Genomic DNA, 22,422 nt, shown 5'->3' with positions numbered 1-22,422 from the left:
CTGTTGTGATTTTGCATTTTTGTGAGCAAGCCCTTGGTGTGACTGCTGATGCTCAAGTTCATGAACTCCCCTTCCTAGCATGAGTCCTGAACAGTTTGGCTAGTCCGCGAGTTTGGTGAAGGATCTGGGCTCAGTGCTTGTTCTCTAACCTACAAGAAATTAGCGGCAGTTACTCCTGCAGCTGATGAGTGGTGGGTGGCATGAACTGTGGGCTTGGTTCCTCCCATAATAATAAGATCTGGTAACTATATTATAATTACTGTGTGTCAGGTATTTAGCCCTTTACACAAATAAGTACTTGTAAACTGCAAAACTACCTTTGAATTAAGTAGTAGTATTGCATTCATTTTGCAGATGAGGACCCAGGAGCACAGTGAGAGTAATTTGACCAAAATGACAGAGCTAATGAATGGTGGGAGTCTGGCACTAAAGTTTTTGCTCCTAAAGCTTTCCTAGACTGCCTTTCCCCGCTAAGACAGGCCTTCCTTACCCTGAGGGGAAGGAAGTCAGCTATAAAAGGAGGGGGTGAGGTCACCCCTTGGCCTCTAGAGCTAAACTGCCTGTGTCTACCAGGTTGCCAGTGGTGGGCTTTAATCACATATGACCCATAATGCTTAAAATATTTACTCTCTGGCCCTTTATTGAAAAACCCCTGTTCTAGAGCCTTTGAATTCTCTTTTTTAGTAGAAAGGTGCCCTTTTTCCTTCACCAGGAGATGGTAGAGGTAGGTGTTGGTAGTGTTATGCTTCTGGTTCCCTGCTCCATTTCCAGAAACTTCCTCACTTTTTTTTTTTTTTAAAGATTTTATTTATTTATTTGAGAGAGAGAGAGCACATGAGAGGGGGGGAGGGTCAGAGGGAGAAGCAGACTCCCCGCCCGATGCGGGACTCGATCCAGGGACTCCAGGATCATGACCTGAGCCGAAGGCAGTCGCTTAACCAACTGAGCCACCCAGGCGCCCAGAAACTTCCTCACTTCTAAGGACATTTGCTGCTTGTCTAGAGCAGTAACTTTCACAGTGTGGTTCAGTTTCTGGGTTTTTTTCTTATTCCAATGATTATTCTTGTCTGTTAGGAACTGAAGTTAAAATACTTCAAAACAAACAAAAAAATGGTAATATAAATTGTATTGATTGGGAGGCAGGATAAAGAACCTCTGAGTCTGGTGAACTTAGGCCCCATACTCTTTAACCTGTGCTGCTTCGCTGTATGATACAAGGAAGAAACCTGCGTTCCTGAGCTTTGACCGCTTTGTTGGTAAGATGACGTGTTAATAATACAAAACCACAGGGTTGTGGGAATCGTGGAATGAGTGATCTGTAGGAGTCTGGCAAGCTTAACAAAGGACACCTGTACGATGGAAACTCCTGCCTCACCCAACATGGTGGAGCCCAGTTTTCCTGGGCTCTTCGTCTGTATTTGTTCTGAGGGTTTGCTGCATGTTTGGGGCATAGACTGTTGAGAATTTGATGAAGCTGTGGACCTGAAGATGGGAATGCACCACCCATCCTTCACGCCACATAGTTTTTCCTTTTTTTAAGATTTTATTTGAGAGCTTGAGGGGGTGGGGAGGGTCAGAGGAAGAAGCAGACTCCCCGCTGAGCAGGGAGCCCCGATGTGGGGCTCGATCCTGGAACTCCGGGATCGTGACCTGAGCCGAAGGCACATGCTTAATTGACTGCATAGTTTCAACAGGTTCGGGCACCAGGGCAGAACCACTGTCTTGACAGGCCATTCATCGGTCTCTCCCTCTGACTAGCCCCGAGCTTCGGGGAGATGGCTACCCTCTCCCATCTTCTTGGCTTCATTTTACCCCAAGACTTTATTTCTTCCTGGTTCCTTGACTTCCTTGGAGATAACCGCTCAAAAGCAAATGTACCCTTTCTCAGCTCCGACCAGGCACCGCGTCTGGTCTGCATCCTTTTTATCCCAGGAGTGCTCTGAGAAGACCCCACTGTAAGCAAGCCCCTTTACCTGCTGAGCTTCTGCCTTTGAAGAAAATTACGAAAGTCTGCCGTCAGGCTGTCTCGCACCAAAGGGCTGACCTCTAAGCTGGGGGCACGGAGCCCTGTGTAGCAGGGTGCTGAGGTAGGTGGGGGGCTGGAATGTGGTGAGCTGTCTAGCTCAGTGCTCTGTGTTAGGGGATCTGGGATGATTTTAGGGACCATTTTATCTGCCGAAGTCCACAAAGAAAAGAAAAACTGGGGTGAAGTCTCTCAAGGAAGAAAGGGACCACTGCTGCGGGCCCCACTGCCTGTGACCATCCACGTGGAGCCTCCAGCCCTGGGTGTGGCGCCTTCATCTGCTTCCAGGGCACAGCCACTTACTTACTCACTTGGCCCTTCTCCTCAGCAGGGCCCTGCCCCGACCAGGGCTTTTATCTCTGCGCTGTACAGTGTGGCAAAGTGAACTCCGGTTTGCCAACCAAGTCCCGGAGACGCAGGCCTATCTGGTGCCAGGTACAGCCGGCAGAAAAGCAAATACACTTTGACCCTGGAAGTTTTTCCATTTCAGAGTCTTTCATTTTTTATTAGGCACGTCCTGCTCAGGGACAGCAAAAAAGTCTCCAGTTACTTCCAGGCCTTCATGGTCTCCTCTCCCCCTGGAATGTGTTTCCAACTGCTCGTGTGGCTACACCCTCTTTCTCCCATTGCATCCTGTGCCCATAGCTCAGCGGCAGAAAGTCCCTGGGACTTGTAGTAGAGTTACCAAGCTAGAAGCTCTCAAACAAGCTTCTCATTTTCTTCCTGTAAATTAATCATTTGAACCCCCAAATGTCAGCGGCTGAGAGGCCTCAGATCTACTCCCATCTCATTGGGAGAACAAGAGACTAAAGCTCCAAGGGAAGGGGCCGGGCTGTGGTCAGCTACCCTAGACCCCCTGCTCCTGCCTCCCGGCCAGGCGTTCTCTTTATGGCGGAAATGAGTAAAGGCTGCTCAGACCTTTCTGCTGGAGGAAGGCATTGTAGTTGTGTGTTTACTCATTCAGCAAAATACTTGGCTGTAGAGAACTCACAAATTTTTTACATTTATTAATTTCAGGAATAGGATTTCACAACTATTCGAGGGCCGTGGGATGGCTGTGGACGACTGTTGTCCCCCTCAGCTGATGCCGTCTGCATGCCACTTCGCTTTTAAAACTTGGACTTTTGGGCACCTGGGTGGCTCAGTTGGTTAAGCGACTGCCTTCGGCTCAGGTCATGATCCTGGAGTCCCAGGATCGAGTCCCGCATCGGGCTCCCTGCTCGGCAGGGAGTCTGCTTCTCCCTCTGACCCTCCTCCCTCTCATGTGCTCTCTGTCTCTCATTCTCTCTCTCGCAAATAAATAAAATCTTTAAAAAAAAAATTAAAAAAAAAAACTTTGACTTTTGCTCCATGGTTGATTTAAAATAATGACGAAGGTAACGTAGACATATGTTGAAATACTTTTCCTGAGATGCCTGGGTGGGTGGCTCAGTCGGTTAAGCGTCTGCCTTCGGCTCAGGTCATGATCCCAGGGTCCTGGGATCGAGCCCCACATCGGGCTCCCTGCTCGGCGGGAAGCGTGCTTCTCCCTCTGCCTCTAACAACAGCAACAACGAAAGAAATATTTTTCCTAACAGTGGTTCCTTCCACGGGCAGTAACTAACAGGTTTTTCCTTCTGGGAGGAGGGTGGCACACAAGATAGAGGCTCAAACCCCAAAGGCTTCTGCAGTGTTGTCCCATTCATGATGACGAATGGTACATTTTCCTCTAGGCACACTGGAGCCTCAGGCCCTTTCCTTGGCTAGGGTACTGGCTATATATTAAATTAACACAAAAGGCTAATTTGATTGTGGAGCACAGGAAGGCAGATATGGAGGATTAGGAGAAAGTGCCGATGTTTGGAACTAGAAGTTTCCAAATCCCATTTGGCATATCCCTCTCTTAAGAGCAGGCTGGCACTGAGGCCACACCAGACCCAACTGTCTCTAGGACATCACGTTGTTCAGTCTCTAGCTTATCTAATTGGGTTTGTGTTCTTACCCAATGTTCACTAGGTCATCACATAGTTTCTTCCCCACCCCACAAAGGTTCCTAGTTAAGCCCCTACGTGGGGGTGATTCAACATCCCAGCTCAGGGGTAAAGGGAAGGAGCAGCTGACTAGCCTGCTTCTCCATGTTCCTAACATGCAAGCAGCCGTGTCTCCCTCTGGGCTCGGCTCCATGGTCCTTAATGGCCCAGAACCAGGACAGACAGATCTGTGGAGTCACACCCCTCTCTCCCCCTGTCCCAGTTCCTAGGCCCACCTCACCACCGTCTTCTCCCCTGACGAGAGGACTGGCAACCGTCCTGTTCCACCTTCAGCTGTGCCTCATCTCCTCTGCTTTACCTTGCGGAACAGACAGGTTCAAACCAAATATCCGACCTCCGACGATGGTAAGGGCCTTGGGAAGAGGTATCAGCCACGTTTTTACGGAGACACCAGTCAGAGAAATAATCTTGTTACCTTTGTCTTGTTGGCTCACCCCTCCCAGTCATAGGAAGATCTGAAGTCCTATAAATCTTACTCAAAAGTTACACCTTTCCCCCAAATCATTTAATGAGTAGCCACAACACCTCACGACTTAGGTACATGCCCTTTCTTGTTCTAGCAATTTGCAGCAGTTCTGCTTAAGTTGATGGATGTTTTGGGCTTTAGTGGTATCTCAGCCCTAGGCCTGCTCCCCTGAGGCTGCTGGAAGGCTCTGCCCCGCAGAGGGACCCAGTCAACTACCGCGAGGAAAGCCCAGAATTCAGGGATTGCAGTGTGATTTGTCACCATCGTCAAGCAATCCCACTGATTTAGGAGCCCCTGCTAACTCCTCATTCACAATTTTTAAAAACAAAACAAAAAAACCTATACTCATTCAATTCACCCACAGTTCAGGTAAGTCCCACATCAGTCTTGATTGCCTTTCCTCTGGGAGAAGGCAGGTAGGCCAGACTTTGAACTTGCCACAGCTGGGTCCATTCTTCTAGGGAGATGATCTGGAGCAGGTAACTAGGAGGGCAGGCCATCTATACAAAAGGGGGATCTGGGGCACTGTTACATCACACCTGCTGAAGAACCTCCCACAGAAGGGAGGTGAGGGCCTTATCCAGTTGCCTGTAATACAATAGATTGGTGCCTCTCCCAGACAAGGCTGAGAGGGGTCAACGTGAAGACCTCATTATGAGACTTCTATTGATTATAGTGATCTCACTGAGCTATTTTGGAATCAAAATGTGGCTAGGTGCCTGGTTTCCCTCAGTGGCTTCACGTGGCTTTCAAAGGGAAGGAGAGGGTGGTGCTGACTTTTGGTAAAAGGGTCCAAGCCAGCAACATAAAGTCCAGGTGAGGGATCAGTAAATACAACGTGCCTGAAAGGCAGGCCTTGAGCACATTCCTCTGGTAGACATTAACTTATTAAATCGACCCTGACTGCAAATACAAACTTTGCCCCATCTCACCTGGCAACCATAAAAGAGGTGAATTTCAGTCTATAAAAGCAAGTGGGAACTGTTGCTGGATCCCAGGCTCCAACAACCTCCCTCCGGCAAGATGTGGCACTTCAAACTCTTTGCAGTGCTCATGATCTGCTTGCTGCTGTTGAACCAGGTAGGAAGTGGATGTGCGGGGATTGTGCTGGTGGGAAAATCATAAGAACTTGAGAACGGGACTCAGCCCTGAGGAAGGGTCCCTCTGCCCTCGAGTCTACAGCGTCCTGGGGGTGATCATTCTCCCAAGGTGTGCAGAAGGGGATCAACGCTTCGATACCTGAGGTTGTCTCTGCCCTACAGGTAGATGGCTCCCCCATACTGGAACTGAGTTCAACAAAGAGAAGGCTACGGAGAATGACCCCGTTTTGGAGAGGGGTCTCCCTCAGGCCCATTGGATCCTCTTGCCGGGACGATTCCGAGTGTATCACGATGTTGTGCAGGTATTCCACAAAACTTGAGAGCAGGGCCGAGGAAAGATCAGCACACACACTTACCTAAGAATAAAAGTGGAATAGGCGATTGCCTGGGCTGTAGCCCGGAGCTCCCTGGAGAATCCCTCAGGATTCAAGAACCAAGAACAGCTCCACACAGGTACCACGAAAGAGTGGTGCCTTTGCTTTCTGCAGTTTACCCTGAGGTTGGATAGAACAAGCAGAGGAAGGAAATGCGGAAGAGGTGGCTGGCTCTGGGCACTGCTAGATCTTTGTCGTAAAAACCACCTTTTCTTTTCCTTTAGAAAAAGACGCTGTTCCCTAAGTGTGGCCCAGGAATGATGTACAAATCAGGGGAAAAGAGGACAGCGCTCACCTACAACAATGCTCCGTTCTATGGAATATTGATGAACTGCATTTTGGCTGGAGACACTTAAGTGAAGCAGTCTTGTATTTTTAATATTTAAAGACAGATGTATGCTTTAAACTGGTCTCCGTTTCTTCTTAGAATGTTATGTAGATAAGCATTACTAAACTTATCAGTTTAGAGTTTATTTTTCTATGTATATTATTAAATGCCTCAAAATTTTCATAGTCTGGAATTCAAGCTTTTGAGGGTTTGAAAAGGATTCATTTTGTATGCTACAGAAAAAATCCCAGCATTGCCCAATAGCAGACTTCTCAACCTGCAAAGTGCGGTGAAAGTGAACACTTAAGAAACAAAGAACACGATGAGAGGCTGAAAGACGGAAGTTTCCTAACAGCCACATGATCAGCCTTGGCAAGTTCACGAGCTATGGCCCTGGATCCTGGCCCTTCACTCCGTGTCAGGACTCTCCAGTGAGGTGTCAGAGATGGGCAGTGCTGGCATTTGCGACCTGATGATGTGCCCAAGTCTGTCTAGGACTGAACAGAAAGCAGAATTGGAAGAAGAATCTAGTTTAATAAAACAGTAAAAGCCCAAGCCCCCAAGAACAGCAGAAAAGACTTCTTTTGAGATTTCTGCTGGGGCAGGGAGAACTGTGATCTATGCAGAAGGACGCATGGCCAGCAAGTTCAGAATTTCTGTAATCAGGAAATGAGAGCTGGACTGGGGGTCCAGACTTTTCAGGTAGAGTAGCAGTGGGCACTAAGGTACAAAGCAGAAATTACACTGAAAAGGCAAAGTAAGAGTTGAAGAAGTTTAAAGAGCACAGTGTTTATAAACTTTAATACAGAAAATCTATTTGATATTTATTAAACTTAGTTTCTCCAGCTATGGTTTGGCATTATACAAAGCATCTTAATGACACAGTAGAGTTAAAAAGATCTTTACAAATTGAAATGTGATACCCTTGTCTCCAAATATTTTAATTGCCATAAATTTGTTTAAAAATACACATTAAACGCATGTTTGACACTCTAAACTTTCTATAATCTCAATACCACAAAATACATATAATATACTATACAGATGTGGAAAAATCTAGTTAGTATATAATACTTTGCTCACCATTAACAGCTTTATTATGTGAAATGCACATACTTAGAAATCCTAGCTTTTGAGCCCCAAAGTACCTCTGAAATTTTAATGTATTGCAACAAATAAAAATCACAGTATGTAATTGAAATTTTGGTTGAAAAATGTCAGATGCCTCAATATTTTGGATAAAAGAAATGTAAAACAAAGATGTGGATCATGTACAAAAACAAAGGCATCCTATCAGACACTAACAGTACCTTTCTGCAAAATCAACAAGGCTTTTAATTTATCAGCGGCATTACTTCCCCTCCAAAACCCTCCCCAAATATCAAACCGTTATTCACCAGTTTTAATTTCAAATAAGATAAAAGGATTCAATAAATATATAAGCATTTCCATCCTCCATATACAAAATTTCTTAAAACCATTCAAAACGGAGGCTAGATAGAAATTTTCATAACCGTGCTAACCAACCTCACACCTGGTCCTCCCAAGGAGTGCCTTTTCAGGCATTGCCAATGGGGCCAGCTCTGGTGGTGAGCCCCGCCTGCCCCACCCCACCCACCCCCAGTACTGTTGAATGCTCATGTCAATGATTTGCCAGGTGTGTGCATAAAGTTATAAAATGGGGACACTTCTTGAACAACAACAACAAACTCAACGGTATGGATAACCATGGCAGAAATTTGAAAGGCAGCATTTCCAAACAGATATTTTCCAGAGAGGAACAATAGCAGGTAGAAAATTCCAGTGGTTAAAAGCTGAAAAGAAACCCCACGTGGAAGCGGTAACAGGTCAAAAACTACAGATTACTAGAATTTCTGGGTGGGAGCTTTTCTTCCCCATGCTCATTTAGAGAGCTTTTTTGGTTTCTTTTTTAAGAATGGCAATTTATGCTTAGCTGAGCAATGGTGGCACGGAGAGGTCAATGCTGACATTCCTAAAGTCAACTTCATTCCATAATGACTACCTTGGGCTGCTATTTCAGGATACTTAAACATCTAGAACACTCGGTTCGGACTTAACTGTAATGCTTTATTCTGTGACCAGATTCCATCAAAAGGAAGAGATTAAGTATTTTTCCACTGCTTTTCTAGAGACAGTGACTTCTTTTTAATGAACCATGAGGTTCTAATGAAGAGAATCAGCATGTTCTTTACCTATTAGTAGTAACTTACTTCCTGTCACTTGTCAGCTTGGTTCTAAGGTCTAGAAGTCTAAACTGAATCTCTCCATTACGGAGTATGTGAAAGAGAAGCACGCAAAGAACATGACCAACTTGGCCTCTTCCTCTACATATTCGAAATCATTTGATACTTATCTCTCTTCTCTTTATTTTACACGATAGCAACCTTAGATGTGCAGTGTTATTTATTACTGGAAAAAAGTCTGCCTCTCCAACACGTTAATACGTGAAATCAAAATGAAATCTGTGCTCCACATAATTAGAGAATATGGGTGATAGGAGTCTACATGGATGTGAAATGCTTTGCTTCCCAATTTAATTAGCTTAAAAAAAAAAAAAATCATCACAATCTGCCTAAAACAGTCATTCCCATTAGATGTTCCTGGGACCCAGAGGCAAACTCCTATAATTCAAAATACATAATGAGGCCATTTTATTCAATTAGCAACTGGAAAATTAAAATCCTTCCCACCCTGTAAGAGCCCTATTATACTACAGAAGGGCTCAAATATATTTTAAAAGTTAATTTACTACAAATCATAGTAATTAAGCTTTAACAATCTAAAAGGAATACACATTGCACCCCTGAACATTAATATTCAAGGTGTCAACAAGAAAGTGTCTTAGATCAATTTAATAAATAATGTGGAAATAGTTGCACTAAGCTAAAATACTAAACACACACATTTTTGACAAACTAATTTCATGTTTTCATACATACATACATATATATAAAGTGTGTATGTGTACATAATTTTAAAATCCAAAGCTGCATACCCTCACACCTAGAAGAGTGCACAGTGTACCTCCCCTCTACACAACTAGGCATCACTGACTCACTGACTGGAGCGACCACTGGCTGCCCTTCAACTCCAGAGCGCTGCCGGCCTCCAGAACCAGACCTTTCACTTAGAGCAGGTGCCTTCTGTAGGTACTTGCTTCACAATGCAAGCTCACTCAATGAAGAGAAGTTCCCAAAGTTTCTGTCATTAAATACAAAATGATGCTTGTCTGATTTAGCTGATTAAACCTTTCTTTAATAAAAAGAAACAAACAACAATTAAAAACAACAACAACAGTGAATCTAGTAAAGCCACAAGTGAATGCAAAGTGCGGCCCAGACACCAGGGATCCAGCAGCAGGGGAGCCAGCCAGAGCACAGGCATGTGTGGGCACGTGCACACATTACTCTACACTGCTTGTGCAATGGAGAATTAAATCGTGATGGTCAGCCTTCTCCACTCCTCAGCAACTACAGCTGAAGATTTATCTGGAGTACTCACTGCTTATAAAGTTAGTTCTTGGCTACTTGCTCAGGAAAAGGTGGCACTGAGGCAAGAAACGGGCTGAATGCTCCCCAGCCAGACCGGACCCGGGCTGGACTGCGGCAGATGAATCACTTGGGAGGCGAGAGCTCCCCACAGCCCAGCCCAGGCCGGGCAAAACCACCACGTGACAACCTCATCCACTGTTCACCGGCTGCCCGTGAAGAGACCGGGGGTGTAGGCTGCTGCCTCCTGGCATACAATGTGGTCTTAAGAAGCAGTCGACAGAGTGATTTTTTTAAAGAGTTGCTATATCTATAATTAACTATATATTAAGTACAAGTCTCAGACGAAGTCAGTTTTTAGCCACTTGTCAAATTCAGTTTTAAATGGTTAGAGAACACTGAAGACACCTATTGAGGAAGGAGGAATGGTGGCCAAAAAGGGAGTCCAAAGTATGTGCTGGAGCAGATGAAGACACAGACAACTTTTGAGGAGATGGACACAGAGGAAAGGGAGTGTGTGTTTCCACAGACTATGACACTGAAAATTCAATTATTTAGGACAGGATTTTGATCCATTGCCCATTACCACCTGGTGGGAAAATCCCTGCCCACACTGAAAAGCTTGAAAAATTCATTTCCAAAGAATTAACACAGTTTCAGAGAGAGAATTAACTTAGAACAGCACCATAAAACATGCAGGAAACTATGTTTTAACAAAATATCAGTGTGACCCCAGAAACACTCCTGCTGCCTTTCAGGACACACAAGAGATCAGAATGCACTGGAACTCAGAGGTGCCCCACGGGCTGCCGTGAAAGCTTTATCCACTTCTAAGACTTCACTGCCAAGTAAGGAATCAGAGTAAGAGCAATCAGAGGACAGGACATACCTCTACTTGATTAACAGGGGCAAGTTTCTTACCAAATAACTACCCTAATCACTGAGAAGTTGTCCTCGAAAGGAAAACTGTTCCTAAAACATAGGATAACATACTAATAAGATTAAGTTAGAAAGATTTCAGAAGCAATTTCTCCGAGAAAAAGATTAAATTCAGCATAATTTCTAGATTCCAATCCCCAGCGAATTGCAAAAACAACCTGAGGTAGAGAACAGTTCAAAAGCTCTGTAAATATGAAGCCACAGGGCAACGAAGGTTCACTAGCTTCAGAAATAAGCGTAAAAAAAGCTCAAATACAGAGGATTCACTGCACCACTGGGCTTGGGAGATTTTCTATCCTTTCTTTCCCACTTCAAACCTTAGCAATCATCTATAAAGAGCAGGGCAATCCTTTTTTCTGATTGGATGAATTCATTTTTGGAATGGGGAGAATGACAAACAATTTTTTTGGAGCAGCCATTACCCAGTTAGACTAAGTCATGTACCAAAGCGTTAGCTTTTCTGAAATAAATTCATCTTTATGTGACCCTAAAGGAAGATTAAAAAAGAAAGAGAATTTAACGTGACTACTGCCAAAGACCAGCCATACTGGGTGATCTGGTCCTAGTGTAAAACTTCATCTGTAAACAATCCATAGAGTTTTCATTCAAAGGTAAGATTTAAGGCACACCAGACATGATAGGGGCATGATAGAGGGTACATTTCTCACCTTTGACTCCGATGTGCACCTTACAGGGAAAGGTACTTTGATATACAACTCTTACAGAGCTGGCTTAAGCTCTACCCTTGCTCCCCTTCCCTTCCCACGGGGGCTAACATTGAACCAAATTAGGTACTTTTCTAGTGTGAATTTTCTGATCCCATCAGAAACATAAATCATTGGTGAGGGCCTTCATAATACAAAGGGAATCAGTACAAGACAAGTTTAAAAGGAGAACTTCATCTCTACCTCAGGCATTATAACCTTAAATTGTATAGCAAAAGCACCCACAGCAAAGCTCCAGCCCATTCCCGCATCAGTCACTACATGCTCCCAGGAGAGCATCACAATCTAGTGTGGCAAAAACATTTTACAAATAAGAATTCTGAAGTCACTGAAAGAGATATAGGCAGCAACCCTCAGGAGGTGGATCATTCTTTGTTCCACAGTAACTTACTATTTCAATTAATCGTCAAATTATTAGCAACAAAAAAGAACACATGGTTTTAATCAAATCCATGAAGTTCAAGATTGTCCTTTTACGAAACTCTTCACATGATACCCTTCTCCTAGAAAGTTTGCCTGCCCTCTTTTGTAATGCATTAAATGCAAGCTATAGTCACCTTGTGATTGTTATAGTGTTATTAACACACATTCACAGTTCTTGAAATAATGCACACCAAATCAGACACATTTCATCTTCTATCTGTAGAATGCCATCTTCTCATATTTAAATGATTTTTCATGTGTAGAAGAATATCCTTAATACTAAGCGTAAATTCTGCAATAAAATTGTAGTTAAGATTTAAAATAATATCAGGTAGCAGGTACAGAAAGAACATGTCCATAATCTAGATGAACCAACTCTTACTCTCAGAAGAGCTACCACAAAAAGACATTAGGTAACAAAGCTCCCCAAGTATATAAATAAAAATGCCTACCTTAAATTTACGCTAAATGTTCAACAGAGTAAATTTATAGGCAGAAATAACGAAGTTTTAAACTAGCCCCAATCTGGGAACTTAAAAAAATTAAAATAAATACAATTTCAATTGATTAGTTATGAATTGCAATTGGAATTTCAATCTTCTTCCAGATCACTAAAACCGTCTTATCCATGTGCTGCAGATTTAAAAACACTTAAATAACTTTTCATATTGGGAATATTAAAGGGGTCACCTGACATCATGGCTTTGGGTTATAAATAACAACACCACATGAACCAGGGAGGAGAAAACCATTCCTCATTCTTAGTGTCGACTAGGTGGCATGTTATGGCAGTTTTCCTTCGTGACGTGACACAGTGTTGTGGAGAAAATCAGAGGCAACGAGGATGTGTTCAGTTCAAGCTACCAGCTTGGCGTCCTGGCGAAGCCAGTGCAGTCCCTGCCGGGTGTATCGAACTAGGTCTGTCATGATGCTCGCGTTAAAGATGAGAGGGCCCATCACTTTATCCAGTTCAGCAAAGAATTCTAGGAAACCAAAACCAGTCATTAAACGATGTACACATTCTCCCGAAACACTGCTTTAAAAGTTTTAAGCCATATTATAAAACAGTAGTCAAATGAAGTCAAAAAAACACTCCCTCCTGCACTACAATGATGAGCATCCATGTTTTAGAACAAACCATCCCACAGTCTGGCTTTCCAGTTCTATTATTTTCCCTAAGTCATGAAACGCTTCAAACAGACTGTATGGTTAGGAGTTAAGTGTTATACATAAAAGCACAATTCCACTGAAGGACATTATCAATTACTAGTATGCAGTACACGTGACTAAGATGGAGACAATGTACTACATTCTACTATTACTCAAAACAGTCTCTCTGTACTGTCTGTGTAAGAAGCAAGTGATACAAAAAAGTTCCTTGCGCTGTTCCCCGTAAGAGCTCCTGTGAGGTTAGACATTTACGACAAACTTCCTGGTGTAATCATATGCCATGCAAACTGATAAACTATCCCACGTTTTAGACAGTATAGCTTAAGAATGCAAAGGATGGAAACGAAAGGATTCTTCCTAAGTGAACAAATAAAAGCTGATCTGCACGTGAGGTGGGTGCAGAGAGGAGGAAGGAACGACAGTGTCCTAACATTTGATCCTGATGCAATCTGGGAGAGAGAGAGGGATGTAGGTCTCAGACAGAAAGGGGAGTTTTTATACATGAAGAGAAAACGGGGTCATTCTCATGATAAACACCTCGGCCTACTCAAATAATTCAAGAAGCAATCAAAGAGAAGAGGAGAAAAGGTTCTTCTGTATAGAATTCCAGATAACAAATGCAGGTGCAATATCAGAATAGAAAATTCCTGTCCCCCTGCCCTTTTTTAAAGTAGGCTCCAATGTGGGACTTGGACTCATGACCCTGAGATCATGACCTGAGCTGAGATCGAGAGCCAGACACTTAACCTACTGAGACACCCAGGTGCCCTGAAAATTCCTATTTCCTAGTGGAATAATGGATGTAAGTAATGACCATCAGTGGGTGCTAAAACCTAAGTTAAAGTTTAACAGGGAATCTTACATCAAACTGAGTCAGGCTGAAACCACCCGAATGGTATCAATGGTCAAATCCAAATATCACTAAACAACAGATAACCATTAATTAAATGCCTCAATAATATCATATAATAGGAAACCTAGAGCACCACCTATGAAATGTTATTTAAAATAACGAACTTGAATCTAATCAAGTCTCAAAATGTAACTGTGGGTATGAAGGAAATAAGGGGGACAGGGGAGCAAGCTACATGATACCAAGAGGAAGGAATCAGTCAAATCCATAATAGGACTCATTTCCTCCTCAACATAAATGGCACAGTGCCCCACCCTCCAAAACACAAAACTGGAAGGAGACAGACTTCGAACACAGATGAAGGAATGTTTGGGTCCTGTTAAAAACAAACAGTAAAGAAAAAAAAAAAAGGCACATTTGCAACAACAGTAAAATTGGATGACAGACCTGACAGAAAGGAATTACTGTTAATTTTGGTGGCTGTGTTAACGGCATGACAATCATGTTCTTGAAAAATCCTTATCACCCAAGGATGCATACATCTAAGTATGTTCAGGGGAAATGCTTTAAATACTCCAGAGGGGGGAAAAAAGTATGATTCAGAGAGAGAGCGAGGTGAAACAAGATTAGGAAAATGTTGTGTCGCTAGTTGAATGAAAGGTGCACAGGGATCATTATGCCATTATCTTTCCTTTAGTCAACACTGGAAAAGTACCACACAAAAAAGGAAAAATGAAAGGAGAAAGAAAATTTTAAAAAGGAAAAAACGAGGCTAGAAAAGTGGCATCAGGAAGAAAAATGGAAAGTAAAGCAGGAGTGATTTAATAAGAATTTCTGCTTTGTAACCTTTCCTGAGCAATAGTGACAATATTTAAAATTTTAGGAAAGATTTAGGTTTTCAGAGACACAATTCAATGTTAGATGCTGGGGTTCCTCTTCTGCTTTCTCCCACCATTATCCTTCTTTAGGGATAGTAATCTTTCATCTTCATCTGATTACCTGTTTATACTACAAACATTTAAAAACACTCTGAAAAAAGGATACTTGATTGACTAGTGTAGTATTTCTCTACAAAGGGTCTACCTGAATAGCTGCTGCCCACACACATTTGCTAATAACAACTACAAAAATAAGATGGTGTATATATAGTACTTTTCCCTAGGATCCTTTATTTACTTATTTTTTAATTTAAAATCCAGTATAGTTGGGGTGCCCAGGTGGCTCAGTCAGTCAAGCGTCTGACTACTGATTTTGGCTCAGGTCATGATCTCACGGTCATGAGTTCGAGCCCTGCTTTGGGCTCTGCACTGGGCGTGGAGCCTGCTTGGGATTCTCTCTCTCCCTATCCCTCTGCCCCTCTCCCTTCCCTGTGCCACGTTGTGTGCGTGCACGCTCTTTAAAAAAATAAATAAAGGGCGCCTGGGTGGCTCAGTTGGTTAAGCGACTGCCTTCGGCTCAGGTCATGATCCTGGAGTCCCGGGATCCAGTCCCACACTGGGCTCCCTGCTTGGCAGGGAGTCTGCTTCTCCCTCTCACCCTCCCCCCTCTCATGCTCTCTTTCTCTATCTCATTCTCTCTCAAATAAATAAATAAAATCTTAAAAAAAACAAATAAATAAATAAATAAATAAAATAAAATCCAGTATAGTTAACATATAGTGTTATATTTATTTCAGGCGTACAATATAGGGATTCTTCCCTAGGATCTTTAAATACTTTGTAATTATCAATGTTCTTAGTTTGGGCAATAACAAACTTAAGGTACAAAGCTTCAAATAACCTAATACTGAAGAATGCTAGAAACTAATTTATTTTGTGGTCTCCTTTATCACACAAGTTTTCCAATTCACCTAAAAATCCAGTATGAATGTTTTTTTTTTTTAAGATTTATTTATTTATTTATTTATTTTAGTAATCTCTACACCCAGCATGGGGCTCGAACTCATGACCCCAAGATCAAGAGTCACACGCTCCTCCGACTGAGCCAGCCAGGTGCCCCTGCATGTGATTTCTTATATTAAATCTCGTATGTACAAGATGTCTGCATGTAATCCTATGCCTAAGCCAAATTTACTGTGAACCATCCTAAAATAGAACAGGTATTTTATTACTTCCATAACTGGAGCTGCACTTACTGTGCCTGAACAAAAGCACCCATGTCCTACAGCAAAAGCTGTTTTTAGTTTCGTGTGTGTCACGGGTACAGTGAGAGGTATTTTTGACCAAACTCAGTACATTCAGTATGACTGGTAAGCAGTGGTGATTAGGAAACTTTACTGGCAAGTCTAGACTACATAATAAACTAAATGCAGATCAGACATTATTTAACTAGATCATAAAAGCTCTTTTAACTATCTCGTCCTTCCAAGTTTCTCCAGAGACCCTCCTACCTTTCTGCTCTTTGGAAAGCTGCTCAGCTTGGTCCCAAATTTCCGTGGCATAGAGGAAGTTGGACGTAACCTGAACATAGCTGGCTGCCATCTGGTGGATCCTCTGTGGAATGGTCACTGAAGAACCACTTGCTGCAGCGCTACTGGCCCCAGAAGAGTAATTTCCGGAATTGCCCGGCGACAGCTTCGGAGAAACGGGGGAAGGCATCCCAACAGCTTTGCTACACGGAGGGAAACAGAAAGCTTATTCGTGTGAATATGGTGAACGTGATGGAACCAATGTTCTACTGGCTCTTCATCCGTGAAGGCTCTTCAAATTTAAAGACTTTTTTTAAACTGGAAGAGTTCCCAGAGAAGTACAGTTTCTTCTAAGTAAGTACTTAGCTCACGAAAGCCCATGGCGAATCATATCTGGACTCTTTGTTTTAATGAATGGTAACAGGACAAAAGACGGCAAAGAACTGAGGAAGTCACACACCTGGAAAGCAGCAGTTCAAAGGCTTAGAAGCTGGATCACCTCACTCCCAGCTCCACACACTTTCCATCTATTCTGGCAGGTAATTAGGTACTTTTCAAGTTGTTTTGTAGAAAGTTGGGAGGAATTTGCAACTTAACACAAGAAGACTGTGGTAGTAGATAGGAACGTTTTATTTTGAACGCCATTATTTCTGGTACTTTCCTAGTTTAACCAAGTTATTCAAAGCTGACAAAGAGGTACAGCTTTTTCAATCAACTGCAATTATCTCAAACTTCCTGTCAATTAGATATTTCTTAGGAAACACATGTTGAAATCTGAGAGGTTCATTTCAGCAGTACTAAAATTTGTGGAAGTGCCCAACACCATAAAAAAAAGGAAAATGAAGTAAAAGTTGGGGGGACAAAAGCGATTTGTTATGAATATTTTTTTATCTTCACTTTTAGCACTATAAATTTGGTTCAGAAAATACACAAGAGCAAAGACAGAAAGTCAGTTAACATAAAAATAATACCTGAGCAGAAAAAAATTACAAAACAGAAGCTGTCAGGGTAATTGTCCTCCTTCTGGGGGGTGATGTAGGATGGAGGAGAAACCCCAATCACGCCATTGTTATTCATTTCTGTCAGTGTCAAGACTTGAGTAAAATAAAGATAAACTCAATGATAAAAACCCAACTAACTATTAAACTCTGAGAAGGATGGGGTGCTGTCAAAAAACTCAGATTTCTACAGGTGAAATGTCCTCTGTCTACTCCTTCTAAGACTGTGTTCATTATACCTTCAACTTAGTAAAAAATAAAGAGAAAAAACGAAAACTTTAAAAAATACTATATTAGAGATGGTTTTAATTTTTTTTTTTGTCATCTTTCCATTTCTGGAACTGGACCCTACCCATTCTGATTTTACACAAAAATAAATCATTCTGTCACAAAAAATATTTTATAGAGTAAAATTTACCTACCTTCCCAAGCCAGGTGATGGTGCTTGAGAATTATTATAAGAATTCTGTGGAAAAAATAAAACGTACGTAATTAAAAAAACACTACTTCTGAAGTACTAAACATATTCAAAAGCATACTGGGCCAGAACTGCTCCTTAAGAAGCTTTACAAATTTAAGAACCCAAAATACAAGCATGAGAGCGAGAGAATGTGTGTGTAAACGTGCAACAGAAAGACCCTATTTAGGTGAGAGCTGGGGGTTCTGGAAGACTTAAATGGAAGGACAAAGAATGAATAACACTCAGACAGACAGGAGGTGTGTCATACTACGTGCAAAGGCTGTGAAGAGATGTGACCCATACGGTTTCCCTGGAGCAGAGGTTTAGGTAAGGAACAAGAGAAAGAGACCTTGATGACTTGAGGTCAGGGTAAGAAGCTTAGACCTGACCTGGCAAGCAACAGCAAGCTACTGAAGGGTTCGAACTCAGAACCAGGGCAGGATTTTAAGATTTATGTGGTGGTGTGGTGAAAAAACACAGACATTTTAGGAAACTAATTTAATAGTCTAAGGAAGGGTAGTAGTGAAAACAGAAGGCCATTTGCGAAGTACAAACTAGGTCTCATGACAGAAAGAGGCTACATCAACTGAAATATTCGTAAGAGCTACTGCATATGACTACATAGATTCTACAATCAGATATATGTACATTTAAAAACTTTCCGGGGCGCCTGGGTGGCTCAGTCGGTTAAGCGACTGCCTTCGGCTCAGGTCATGATCCTGGAGTCCCGGGATCAAGTCCCGCATTGGGCTCCCTGCTCGGCAGGGGCTCTGCTTCTTCCTCTGACCCTCCTCCCTCTCATGCTCTCTGTCTCTCATTCTCTCTCTCGCAAATAAATAAAATCTTTGAAAAAAAAAAAAAACTTTCCAAGAAATTTCAAACTTTCTATTTGAAAGTTCACCAACAGTAGCTCCTCGCTTGCTGTGGCAGGCCAAACAGGAAGAGGCACTTGTGGGGCTGCGACAGGAGATGACAAATCCTGTCTCCTAGGACGGGGACCTTCCCCCCTTCCACACTTACCTTCAGGTGCTCCGTCAGTGTCTTTGAGTACTTGAGAGCATTTTCTTTCTTCAGTTTGAACAGCCTCAGGTACAGCAAAGACTGGCATCTCAGGCTAGCCAACAGAAAAGGGCAGCTTATTTAGCAGCACAGCAGACTCTGGCCGCATCTGCAGACAACTTTTGTACTGCGCAAGAGTACACGACCGGCTCACGTGAACAGACTGTGGCATAAGGTCAACGACGTTAACCCCCAGGCAAGACTGGAAGATGTGTTCTGATTATGGTACACACCCAAAGGAGGGGAAGACACTTAGGACTAGTCTCCTATTTGTTGACCATCCCAGAATCAAAACCTCACCCACAAGACACCAACATGTCATTATAACATATGCATTCAAAGAAATCACTGAGGAGCAGAATCCCTAGATCAAATGATAAATATCTTAAATTCAACAACAAAAACTAGGAAACTCAACTATGCAGAGGACAGCTCTGAGGCCACACATGGGAGCCATACCATGGCTCGCAAAAGCCTTGCCACTGCTTACCTTCCCAGTCACTTTCACTTCTCCCCAGTCTCTGGAAGAATTGCTTTAGTCAGTTCCTTGACAGCTCCCAGTTTCTTGCCACCATCTAGCCCTTGCACATATTCCCTCTACCTGAACGCTGGGTGTCTCTACACTCTACTCTTAGAGTTGTTATACTTTTCTTTCAAAGTACTGAATTCAGGGCGCCTGGGTGGCTCAGATGGTTAAGCATCTGCCTTCGGCTCGGGTCGTGATCCCAGGGTCCTGGGATCAAGCCCTACATCGGGCTCCCTGCTCGGCGGGGGGCCTGCTTCTCCCCCTGCTCATGTTCTATCTCTGTGTCTCGAATGAATAAATAAAAAAAAATCTTAAAAAAAAAAACAAAAAAAACCCAAAAAAACCCACAAAGTACTGAATTCATATACGTGTATGGCGATTTGATTAATCTGTGTCTCCTCACACTAGATACTAGACTCCACGACAAAAAAGACCGTGTCAGTTTATCCACAGCTACATTGCTAGTTGTTAAAGCCAGTGCCAGGTAAAGTAAATACTTTTAACAATCTGATAATATCTCCCTGGGACCAAGCCAACAAGCCACATTCTTTATTCCGAATAAGCTAAACATTTGCTCCCTAAGGGAAGGTATAGGATATGTGAATAAGGAGAGAGGATACCGAAAGAGCCTGGTAAAGGGACCATGTGAGACATGGGGAGTTCTACGGTCAGTCCTACTCTACCAAGGCTTTTGCCATGAGCACCATGGATCAGAGGCTGACAACAACTAAAAATCTTTCAGTAGGAATTTTGACTTATTTTCTACTTTAACCATCAAAAATAGATTTATGCCTGGGTTATGAAAAGTCGATTCAAGGATAGCTTTCAGAAGGGCATAAACAGCATAATTTTTTTTTTTTTTTTTTTTAAGATTTTATTTATTTGACAGAGAGAGACACAGCGAGAGAGGGAACACAAGCAGGGGGAGCGGGAGAGGGAGAAGCAGGCTTCCCGCTGAGCAAGGAGCCCGATGCGGGGCTCGATCCCAAGACCTCGGGATCATGACCTGAGCCGAAGGCAGACGCTTAACGACTGAGCCACCCAGGCGCCCCTAAACAGCATAATTTCTTAGGGAACAGCCTGTCATTTAGCAGAGGCTGTCACACAAAACTTACCAAAGTACCGTGAGCCTTTTATCTGCAGCTGTAGCGTCAGGGGCCAAGTAATTCTTTAGCTTCATAGTGTATCTGTGAGTTAAAGCAACAAATGACACAAAACACAGTACTTCATCTTGATCTTAGGACTTTAGTCCTCAGAACATTAGAACCCAACCTAAACAAAGGCAAAAATACCCACGGAAGTATCTAGTTCTCCTTAACCCAGGACAACAAAGGATTAGGATCCTTCACGGTTTTACTGTACACAGCTGTATCAGCCCCTTCCTAGATGAACCAAGGAAGTAGTAGTGCCAAAGACACGGCAGCCAAGTTTTCCCACTTACTTGATGAGCTCCACTGTCTCTGAATACATAGGGAATGGGGATTTGGATTCCTGAGCATTTTTCTCTAATGCATTCCCACATTCAATGAAAGATACCACAGCATCAAGATAGTATACAGCTTTCTCAAACCTATCAGACTGAAGAAAGGAGAATAAAGGTAATGAGAGATACACTGAGGTACTATGGGAACAAACAATAAATGAAAATTTAAGTTCATTTGATTACATAAACAAATGTGAGAATGTTTACATACCAATGCATCGGCATTGTGCTTTAGTTTTTTTGCTTCTTGTAAATAATGGTCTGCTGAATAATTTCTGCAATGTAAATTTTTATAGTAAATAAAAGAGTAAATATTTTCATAAGATATTACTTGTTCATTTTAGTCTCTAGCATCCCTCAGAAAATGACCCATTACTAAACATCCAGTTCCAGTTTTTCTGACAAATGTTTTTATTGGGTTAAGAGCATAAACTGTGTTGGCCAACTCATGACAAATTTTCTACTTAGGAAAATAGAAATCAAGCTCCCTAATATTAAATGCTTATTTTCCCAAGTTGTTTGAAGGATTTGGAATAAATGGAATGTGGGTAAGAGAAATAGCCTTTTAACAAAATGCAGGAAAAACCCCAACACTTGCTCTCACTTATTTAAGAAAGCCCCCATGTTAAACAGTGGTACAGCAGCAGTCAGGTTCTACTTGAAGGTCCATTACTCACATGCCCCAGGAGTCATGGAGGTCCAGTTAAAAGGAACAATACTTGGACTAGTAGGGTGCCTTTCAAATTAAAATCTGAATGTTCTATGGAGCACAACACAAGTAGGAATTCTTCTGATCACTGATGGGAATTTAAATGAGTTTCTTATATGCTGACTGGAATGATTTCTCCAATGCATAAAAAACCATTTCTCTCACCTGTCGTCAAAGGCAAGCTTTGTTCTCCGAGGCTTAGAAGCATCAGGAGTTGGTGTAGATGAAGGACAGCTAGAGGAGCTATTTGGAGCCTTTTCCTGACCAGAAAAATATATAATGTTGAAAATACATAATGCTGAAAAAGTACATATGTTGAAAATTCTGAGGTGATTAAAATTAAACTGAAAATGGGGCGCCTGGGTGGCTCAGTCGTTCAGCGTCTGCCTTCAGCTCAGGTCATGATCCCAGGGTCCTGGGATCGAGCCCCGCATCGGGCTGCCTGCCCGGCGGGAAGCCTGCTTCTCCCTCTCCCACTCCCCCTGCTTGTGTTCCCTCTCTAGCTGTCTCTCTCTCTCTGTCAAATAAATAAATAAAATCTTAAAAAAAAAAAAAAAAATTAAACTGAAAGTATCTTCTGAGCCACTAGTAGAAAGGAAACAAAATTCCTCTGCCTTCAGTAATTAATTTCCCTGTTACAAAATTTTTAAATTTCAGAATGTAAGAGCCTTTTTTGCAGAACAGGTCCATTTTATATAACCAAAAATATTCATTCTAATAGTAGAGGTCTACTATGTACCAGGCACTGAACTAGACACTAGTTAAAACATAAAGAAGATACCACCTACTCTGAGAATAGGAATACTGCTTAAGACAAAATTTACTGATAATTACTGGTCA

The 22,422-nt window shown here is 42.4% G+C and overlaps 2 protein-coding genes across 3 annotated transcripts in view; one reads left to right on the top strand and one right to left on the bottom strand.

The window, feature by feature from the left end:
- The first annotated feature begins 5,462 nt into the window (after window positions 1-5,462).
- Window positions 5,463-6,502, top strand: LEAP2 (liver enriched antimicrobial peptide 2). The gene is made up of 3 exons (XM_006734674.3): window positions 5,463-5,599; window positions 5,782-5,921; window positions 6,218-6,502. Exons 1-3 carry the CDS (start codon window positions 5,543-5,545, stop codon window positions 6,252-6,254), a joined length of 234 nt encoding a protein of 77 aa, XP_006734737.1. The 5' UTR covers window positions 5,463-5,542; the 3' UTR covers window positions 6,255-6,502.
- A 577-nt stretch (window positions 6,503-7,079) lies between these two features.
- The window catches only part of AFF4 (ALF transcription elongation factor 4), a 91,000-nt gene continuing 75,657 nt past the window's right edge, over window positions 7,080-22,422 (bottom strand). For both annotated transcript variants that reach the window (XM_081827066.1, XM_081827065.1), the window contains 8 exons: window positions 21,748-21,842; window positions 21,085-21,148; window positions 20,832-20,968; window positions 20,506-20,577; window positions 18,826-18,919; window positions 17,768-17,811; window positions 16,330-16,550; window positions 7,080-12,900 (listed from right to left, as the gene is read on the bottom strand). In XM_081827066.1, coding sequence (XP_081683192.1) covers window positions 12,773-12,900; window positions 16,330-16,550; window positions 17,768-17,811; window positions 18,826-18,919; window positions 20,506-20,577; window positions 20,832-20,968; window positions 21,085-21,148; window positions 21,748-21,842 — 855 coding nt within the window. In that variant the 3' untranslated portion in view covers window positions 7,080-12,772. The remainder of the gene's footprint in view (window positions 12,901-16,329; window positions 16,551-17,767; window positions 17,812-18,825; window positions 18,920-20,505; window positions 20,578-20,831; window positions 20,969-21,084; window positions 21,149-21,747; window positions 21,843-22,422) is intronic.

This window comes from Leptonychotes weddellii, chromosome 7 (assembly GCF_054177405.1).
Source record: "Leptonychotes weddellii isolate Sample4059 chromosome 7, ASM5417740v2, whole genome shotgun sequence".
Lineage (NCBI taxonomy): Eukaryota > Metazoa > Chordata > Mammalia > Carnivora > Phocidae > Leptonychotes > Leptonychotes weddellii.
This window is presented reverse-complemented; position numbering and strand designations above follow the sequence as displayed.

Excerpts from the sequence above, each read along its gene's own strand:
- LEAP2 (XM_006734674.3), top strand. The coding sequence starts at position 5,543 with ATGTGGCACTTCAAACTCTTTGCAGTGCTCATGATCTGCTTGCTGCTG. Across the intron at positions 5,600-5,781 it reads GCTTGCTGCTGTTGAACCAG|GTAGATGGCTCCCCCATACT; the intron begins GTAGGAAGTGGA and ends TCTGCCCTACAG. Across the intron at positions 5,922-6,217 it reads TGTATCACGATGTTGTGCAG|AAAAAGACGCTGTTCCCTAA; the intron begins GTATTCCACAAA and ends CTTTTCCTTTAG.